This window comes from Chiloscyllium plagiosum, unplaced genomic scaffold (genome assembly GCF_004010195.1).
Source record: "Chiloscyllium plagiosum isolate BGI_BamShark_2017 unplaced genomic scaffold, ASM401019v2 scaf_2979, whole genome shotgun sequence".
Lineage (NCBI taxonomy): Eukaryota > Metazoa > Chordata > Chondrichthyes > Orectolobiformes > Hemiscylliidae > Chiloscyllium > Chiloscyllium plagiosum.
Genome location: NW_025212254.1, coordinates 1 through 7,903, shown reverse-complemented (window position 1 = coordinate 7,903; position 7,903 = coordinate 1). Strand labels below are relative to the sequence as shown.

Here is a 7,903-nt window from a genome sequence, read left to right as displayed (position 1 = left end):
GAGCAGTGCTCAGTAGAGGGGTGTACAGGTGAGCAGTGTCCAGATGAGGGGAGCACAGGTGAGCAGTTTAGAGGTGAGCTGTGTCCAGGTGAGCAGTGTCGGGGGAAGTACAGGTGAGCAGTGTCCAGGTGAGGGGAGGAAAGGTGAGCAGTGTCCAGCTGAGGAGAGCACAGTTGAGCAGTGCCCAGGTGAGGGGTGTACGGGTGAGCAATGCCCAGGCAGGGGGAGTACAGGTGAGCAGTGTCCAGACTGGGTGGAATACAGGTGAGCAGGTTAGAGGTGAGGGGAGTACAGGTGAGCAGTGTCCACACGGGGGGAGTACAGGTGAGCAGTGTTCAGGCGGTGGGAGTACAGGAGAGCAGTGTCCAGGCGAGCAGTGTACGTGTGAGTGGAGAACAGGTGATCAGTGTCCAGGCGAGGTGTGTCCAGGCGAGCAGTGTCCAAGTGAGGGATGTACAGGTGAGCAGTGTCCAAGCAAGGTGTGTCCAGGTGAGCAGTGCTCAGTAGAGGGGTGTACAGGTGAGCAGTGTCCAGGTGAGGTGAGTACAGGTGAGCAGTGTCCAGGCAGGAGGAGTACAGGTGAGCAGTGTCTAGCTGAGGTGAGTACCGGTGAGCAGTGACCAGGCAGGGGGAGTACAGGTGAGCAGTGTCCAGCTGAGGTGAGTACCGGTGAGCAGTGTTCCGGTGAGGGGAGTACAGGTGATCAGGGTCCAGGCGAGGTGTGTCTAGGTGAGCGGTGTACAGGTGAGCAGTGTCCAGGCGAGGAGTGTCCAGGTGAGCGGTGTACAGGTGAGCAGTGTCCAGGCGAGGAGTGTCCAGCTGACGGGAGTAGAGTTGAACAGTGCCCAGGAGAGGGGAGTACAGGTGAGCAGTGTCCAGGCGGGGGGAGTACAGGCGAGCAGTGTCCAGGCGGGTGGAGTACAGGTGATCAGTGTCCAGGTGAGGGGAGCACAGGTGAGCAGTGTCCAGGCGAGGTGTGTCCAGACGAGGCGTGTTCAGGCAAGGTGTGTCCAGGTGAGAGGATTCAGGTGAGCAGTGTCCAGGCAAGGTGTGTCCAGGCGAGAGGAGTACAGGTGAGCAGTATCCAGGCGAGGTGTGTCCAGGCGAGGTGTGTCCAGGCGAGGTGTGTCCAGGCGAGAGGAGTACAGGTGAGCAGTGTCCAGGTGAGGTGTGTCCAGGCGAGGTGGGTACAAGTGAGCAGTGTCCAGGTGAGGGGAGTAAAGTTGAGCAGTGCCCAGGTGAGGGGTGTACAGGTGAGCAGTGCCCAGGGAGGGGGTGGACAGGTGAGCAGTGTCCAGGAGAGGGGAGTACAGGTGAGCAGTGTCCAGGGGAGGGGAGTAAAGGTGAACAGTGTCCAGGTGAGGGAAGTACAGGTGAGCAGTGTCCAGGGGAGGGGAGTCAAGGTGAACAGTGTCCAGGTGAGGGGTGTACAGGTGAGCAGTGTTCGGGTGAGGGGAGTACAGGTGTGTAATGCCCAGGTGAGTTGTGTCCAGGTGAGCAGTGTCCAGGTGGCTGGAGTACAGGTGAGCAGTGTCCAGGTGGCTGGAGTACTGGTGAGCAGTGTCCAGGTGAGGAGTGTCCAGATGAGGAGTGTCCAGGTGAGGGGAGTACAGGCGAGCAGTGTTCAGGTGAGGGGAGTACAGGTGAGTAATGCCCAGGTGAGTTGTGTCCAGGTGAGCAGTGTCCAGGCAGGGGGAGTACAGGTGAGCAGTGACCAGGTGTGGGAAGTACAGGTGAGCAGTGGCCAGACTGGGTGGAATACAGGTGAGCAGTGTAGAGGTGAGGGGAGTACAGTTGAGCAGTGTCCAGGCGGGGGGTGTACAGGTGAGCACTAGGCAAGGGGACAACAGGTGACCACTACCCAGGTGAGGGGTGTGCAGGTGATCAGTGTCCAGACAGGAGGTGTACAGGTGAGCAGTGTCCAGGTGAGGGGAGTAAAGGTGAACAGTGTCCAGGTGAGGGGAGTACAGGTGAGCAGTGCCCAGGTGAGCTGTGTCGAGGTGAGCAGTGTGCAGGTGGGTGGACTACAGATGAGCAGTGTCCAGGCGAGGTGTGTCCAGGCGAGCAGTGTTCAGGTGAGCAGTGTCCAGGTGAGGGGAGTACAGGTGAGCAGTGTCCAGGGGAGGGGAGTAAAGGTGAACAGTGTCCAGGTGAGGGGTGTACAGGTGAGCAGTGTCCAGGTGAGGCGAGTACAGGTGAGCAGTGTTCGGGTGAGGGGAGTACAGGTGTGTAATGCCCAGGTGAATTGTGTCCAGGTGAGCAGTGTCCAGGTGGCTGGAGTACAGGTGAGCAGTGTCCAGGTGAGGGGAGGAAAGGCGAACAATGTCCAGGTGAAGGGTGTACAGGTGAGCAGTGTCCAGGCAGGGGGAGTACAGGTGAGCAGTGACCAGGTGTGGGAAGTACAGGTGAGCAGTGGCCAGACTGGGTGGAATACAGGTGAGCAGTGTAGAGGTGAGGGGAGTACAGGTGAGCAGTGCCCAGGCGGGGGGTGTACAGGTGAGCACTAGGCAATCCATCTGCCTGTTACAGACAGTTCAGGTAGCAATTCCACATTGTCTTCAGGCTAATTACAATCTGAGGGTAATAAAGAAGATAGTGAGATTCTGTCCCTTTTATCGGTGAACACTATTAGCTTTTAAGATGTTTAAATTGGCGGGGTTATTTAGATTGATTCACGGCCGGCACAGGTTCGGTTGTTCAGTTTGTCTGGGCTGTTTTGAATTGCTGTGCTCTTCCAGCACCACTGATCCAAAATCTGGTTTCCAGCATCTGCTGTTATTGTTTTTACCTCGTTGATTTTATCCCTACTGCGAATCCTCTTGCAAGGATGCCTGCCTTGAAGAAGTTTTCCTCCTCTCTCAACAAGAATCCTCTGCCCTGAAGCTCTTACTCTATGCTACTCTCTCCCCACCCCCACCCTCCCCTAGCTTATCTCTCCACGCTTCAGGCTCTCTGCCTTTATTCCTGATGAAGGGCTTTTGCCGGAAAAGTCGATTTCGCTGTTCGTTGGATGCTGCCTGAATTGCTGTGCCACTTCCAGCACCACTGATCCAGAATCTGGTTTCCAGCATCTGCAGTTATTCTTTTTACCTGTTTAAACCCTGCCTTTCCTCCTCCCCGTTACAGGTGGCAATGATCCCAACTCCTGTCTACGCTGACAGCTAACTAGGTTTTAAATAATTGCTATAAAATATGAAATTTTAACTTAGTTGCAGACGGATGGTGTTTGGCTTTTGAATGTTTAATTTAATCTCAATGTTTGTCAGAGTGAATTCGGCAGGAATTTTCAAACTGACCAACTGTCATTTCACGTTATCCAATCAGCCTCCAACAATTCTTTTCCTGCCTTTTCTGTACCTACCGGAGCTTTATCTCTGCGGGTTGAGGGACAGGGCTGTATCCAATCCCAGCTCTAGGGCGGGCTCTCCATTCCCTTAAACAGGCAGCACTGCAGCAGTCTTTCCTCCTGCCTGTTACAGACAGATTAGGCAATGATCCCGCCTCCTGTCCGCGCTGATAGCTTAACTAGGCTTCAAACGATTACTATAAAGCATCTGAGTTGCGAACAAGTGGCGTAATAAATCTTATTATGTTATTTGATTTCAGGGTTTGAGAGGGTGAATTCGGCGGACATTTTGAAATTGGCCAACTGTCATTTCACGTTATCCAATCAGCCTCCAACAATTCTTTTCCTGCCTTTTCTGTCCCTTCCGAAGCTGTTTCTCTGTGGGCTGAAGGACAGGGCTGTATCCAATCCCAGCTCTAGGGCGGGCTCTCCATTCCCTTAAATAGGCAGCACCGCAGCAGCCTGCGTGTGTGTTACAGCGAGGAGAAGAGAATGGCCAGGACCAAGCAGACAGCGCGCAAATCCACCGGAGGGAAAGCTCCTCGCAAGCAGCTGGCGACCAAAGCGGCCCGCAAGAGCGCTCCGGCCACGGGCGGGGTGAAGAAGCCTCATCGCTACAGGCCCGGCACGGTGGCTCTGCGGGAGATCCGCCGCTACCAGAAATCCACCGAGCTGCTGATCCGCAAACTGCCCTTCCAGCGCCTGGTGCGAGAGATCGCTCAGGACTTCAAGACCGACCTGCGCTTCCAGAGCTCGGCGGTGATGGCCCTGCAAGAGGCCAGCGAGGCTTACCTGGTGGGACTGTTTGAGGACACCAACTTGTGTGCCATCCACGCCAAGCGGGTCACCATCATGCCCAAAGACATCCAGCTGGCCCGCCGGATCCGCGGGGAGCGCGCCTAAACGGAGCCTGGCATGCCCTGCACATTCACCCCGAAAGTGAGAGAGTAAAACACAACGGCTCTTTTCAGAGCCACTAAACCAGCCAGAGAGAGCAGGATACGATGTGGTACATTGATGTTGAAATTATAAATCGAAGAATTAAAACTGCATGAGTGATAAGCAATATTGACATATGCAGTGAAGTCATATCTAATTAGATATCCCGTGTTTGCAGAATTTATTATGACATTGAAATATAATTTTAATATCCCTCTGTCTCGGTTTTTATATGGCTTGTCGTTGGGGGATGGGAAAGATTTGGCGCCAAGAGATCGACTGGTTACTTGCGAACGTTGGCATCGTATTTTACTAAGTGCATTGGCGCTGAGGAAAGCATTAATGGGGAGTCGTTAAACAAAGTCACAGACAGCGGCAGTCAAGTTCCAACTACTGCGATCTCCGGTGATCGCAGATTTTGTTATAATAGATTGCAGAATTTAACTAATGGGAGATGGGATAGAATTGGCGCCGAAAGGGCAACGGCTCATTTTCAAATTTGAAAAACCCACTTACGTCTAGAAAAGACCGCAAAGTTTTCCAGATGAGAATGCGTAGGTACTTAGGCGTTGATTTGTCTATCGATGACAGAAGTGCAGTTCATACAATCTCACTTTACCCCTTTCCATTCTTTACAGCTGAAAAAATCACCCACTGGTATTTAATATGCTCTCTCTCTCACGCTGGGAGCAGAGAAGAAAGCCTGTCTATAAACTGTCTAGTGAACAAAGCGCAGAGAGATAGGGGCCGCTCAGTAGCATTTGCTATATCGACTGTATACTTATTGCATTGGGTCAATTCAGCTCTTCCTGATGGAGTCAAAGCGAATGTGAAACCCGATCGGGACATTTGTCATTCTGCAAAGTACAAATTCACCATGTAGCTGTGGAGCGGTGGCGGTGGGAGTGTGTGTGCGCGCGAGTGTATACGCGTACGTCTGTGAGAGGGTGCATGCCTGACTGAGGGACAGTATGTGCGATCGTAAGAGGGAGATTCGCCGTGAGTGCCTGTGTATATTTCGCTCAAAAGCTGTATGAATCCACGTAAGAACCTGTAAATCCATTTTTTTAGATTATTGTGACAGTCTCACACAGGGCAGCTTACACCTGAAAGGCATTATCTCAGCCACCGTGACACCAGATGTTCAAGCACGTGATGGAAGCTCCGAAAAATAGTGCTTACAACTGAACCTGTTGGGCTATAAGCTGGTGTTGCGTGATTTCTAACTTTATCCACCCCAGTATAATATCAGCATCTCCAAAACACAAGTATTCAATAACAAGGCGATAGTAATTGACTGATCTCAGGTGCAAAGTTCAAGCTTCTCCACATTAAAAATAAAATAAATCCTACAGGGAAGGCGGTGGAGCTTTCACAGCTGCCGTGAGTGACTGTGAAAAGAGCCTGTGGGTTGTCAGATTCAGGAATGGTGTCTTTACTTTTTAAACGGCTCCTGCAGCGGCGGTATTCTTGGGCAATTCAGCTCTTCCTAAATAACGTGAAACTGCCTACGAGCGAGGAGTACAGGGACTGAGTGAGACATTTATAGGACGATGATTAAACACAAGTGACCTCAGACATTTACAAATCAATAAAAACTAATGCACTCTGACCATTGTTACAATACCAGTATATAGTTCACACACGATAGGTTTTTCACACTTGTGTCAGCCATCAAGAAAGGTTTCACACACAGTGACAGTACAGTATCGAATAAGGCAAGGACTGAAACCGATAACAAATAATTAAAGGAAGGTAATTCAATCCGACGGAGGGAACAGCTCCTTTCACAGATGTGAGTGGCTCTTAAAAGAACCTTTGGATTGTCAGATTATAAGAATACTATCTTCACTTTTTAGCGGCTCCCGCTGCGGCGGATTTCTTGGGCAGCAACACGGCCTGGATATTAGGCAGCACCCCGCCCTGAGCGATGGTCACCCCTCCCAGCAGCTTGTTGAGCTCCTCGTCGTTGCGCACGGCCAGCTGTAGATGCCTGGGGATGATGCGGGTCTTCTTGTTGTCCCGGGCCGCGTTGCCGGCCAGCTCCAGGATTTCAGCCGTCAGATACTCCAGCACCGCAGCCAGATAGACCGGCGCTCCGGCACCCACACGCTCAGCATAGTTACCCTTTCTCAGGAGCCTGTGAACACGGCCCACCGGGAACTGCAGGCCAGCCCGGGACGACCGAGACTTTGCCTTGGCGCGAGCTTTCCCACCGCCCTTTCCTCTTCCGGACATGGTCACAAACTCACAAGCACTTTCACAGGGAATGCTGCACTCCGCCCACATTGCGGCCTCTTATACCTTCGGGAGGAATGGTGGGGCGGCCATTTCTGATTGGTCCCATTGTCCAGCCCCTCCTAATGTTGTTCCAATTCCCAATCAGATATCTGCCTCATTCCCCAATCCGGAAAGGGCACGGGGAGGAAGGCGGAAAGTACCGGCGCCAAATCATCAACCGCCTTCTTTCCAATTTGAAAAGCCCGCCAATTTACAAACAAAGGTGTGTGTTCTATATTGAAAAAGGAAGTACAAAAAACGGAGGAACTTTTATTAAATGCTCGTATCTTAATTTACTTCTGGTTTATACATTTATAAACCAGAAGTGTGATAAAGCAGCACACATGGGCGACACGGTGGCAGAGCAGTTAGCACTGCTGCCTCACAGCGCCAGAGACCCGGGTTCAATTCCCGCCTCAGGCGACTGACTGTGTGGAGTTTGCACGTTCTCCCCGTGTCCGCGTGGGTTTCCTCCGGGTGCTCCGGTTTCCTCCCACAATCCAAAGATGTGCAGGGTCAGGTGAATTGGCCATGCTAAATTGCCCGTAGTGTTAGATAAGGGGTAAATGTAGGGGTATGGGTGGGTTTCGCTTCGGCGGGTCGGTGTGGACTTGTTGGGCCGAAGGGCCTGTTTCCACACTGTAATCTAATCTAATCTAAACATTCTTCCAGCACAGTAGCGTTGGCGAACCCGGTGGTTAGACAACATATTGTCTAGCTATCACCATTGTTAACAGCTAACCTGAGAATGCAACTTTTTAAAAAAGTTGTGATTTACACATTAAAGAAGTGAAACTATCATGGTTTTCTAACAGATGAAAGGCTTAACAAAATCAATTTTTCAATGCGTAATTTCAGTTACATCACACTGTAAATTTTTGCTAAAAATTCTGTTAGGATTGAGCCCTCCACTACCACCTGATGAAGGAGCTACGCTCCGAAAGCTAGTGTGCTTCCAATTAAGCCTGTTGGACTATAACTTGTTGTTGTGTGATTTTCAACTTTGTGCACCCCAGTCCATCACCGGCATCTCCAAATTATGTTGTTTAGACGATATTTTAAAGCTGTCCTCCCTTATTGCTCTCGCTCTATCAATCAGCAAAATCATCACATTTCAATCCGGCAGCTGTTTTGGCGTTCTCTCGGTTCCCTTTGAAAGCCTCTTAACGACAGCAGAAAGTGCTTAGGTTTTTGCATTCTGAAAAATCGGATTATACCCGCGCATTGCAAATATGTTTTTTAAATCAGATGAAAATGTATGCGATGAAAGATGTCGACAAGTATGTATTGTTTGAGGTAAAAACGACTGCAGATGCTGGAAACCAGATTCTGGACTAG

General features: G+C 51.1%; 2 protein-coding genes across 2 annotated transcripts; one reads left to right on the top strand and one right to left on the bottom strand.

Moving 5' to 3' along the window:
* The first annotated feature begins 3,799 nt into the window (after positions 1-3,799).
* On the top strand, positions 3,800-4,289 carry LOC122547345 (histone H3). Its single transcript, XM_043685983.1, has one exon. It carries the CDS (start codon positions 3,839-3,841, stop codon positions 4,247-4,249), a length of 411 nt encoding a protein of 136 aa, XP_043541918.1. The 5' UTR covers positions 3,800-3,838; the 3' UTR covers positions 4,250-4,289.
* Positions 4,290-4,382: 93 nt separating this feature from the next.
* Positions 4,383-6,770, bottom strand: LOC122547344 (histone H2A-like). The gene has a single exon (XM_043685982.1). It carries the CDS (start codon positions 6,572-6,574, stop codon positions 6,134-6,136), a length of 441 nt encoding a protein of 146 aa, XP_043541917.1. The 5' UTR covers positions 6,575-6,770; the 3' UTR covers positions 4,383-6,133.
* Between the last annotated feature and the right edge of the window lie 1,133 nt (positions 6,771-7,903).

Excerpts from the sequence above, each read along its gene's own strand:
- LOC122547345 (XM_043685983.1), top strand. The coding sequence starts at position 3,839 with ATGGCCAGGACCAAGCAGACAGCGCGCAAATCCACCGGAGGGAAAGCT.
- LOC122547344 (XM_043685982.1), bottom strand. The coding sequence starts at position 6,574 with ATGTGGGCGGAGTGCAGCATTCCCTGTGAAAGTGCTTGTGAGTTTGTG.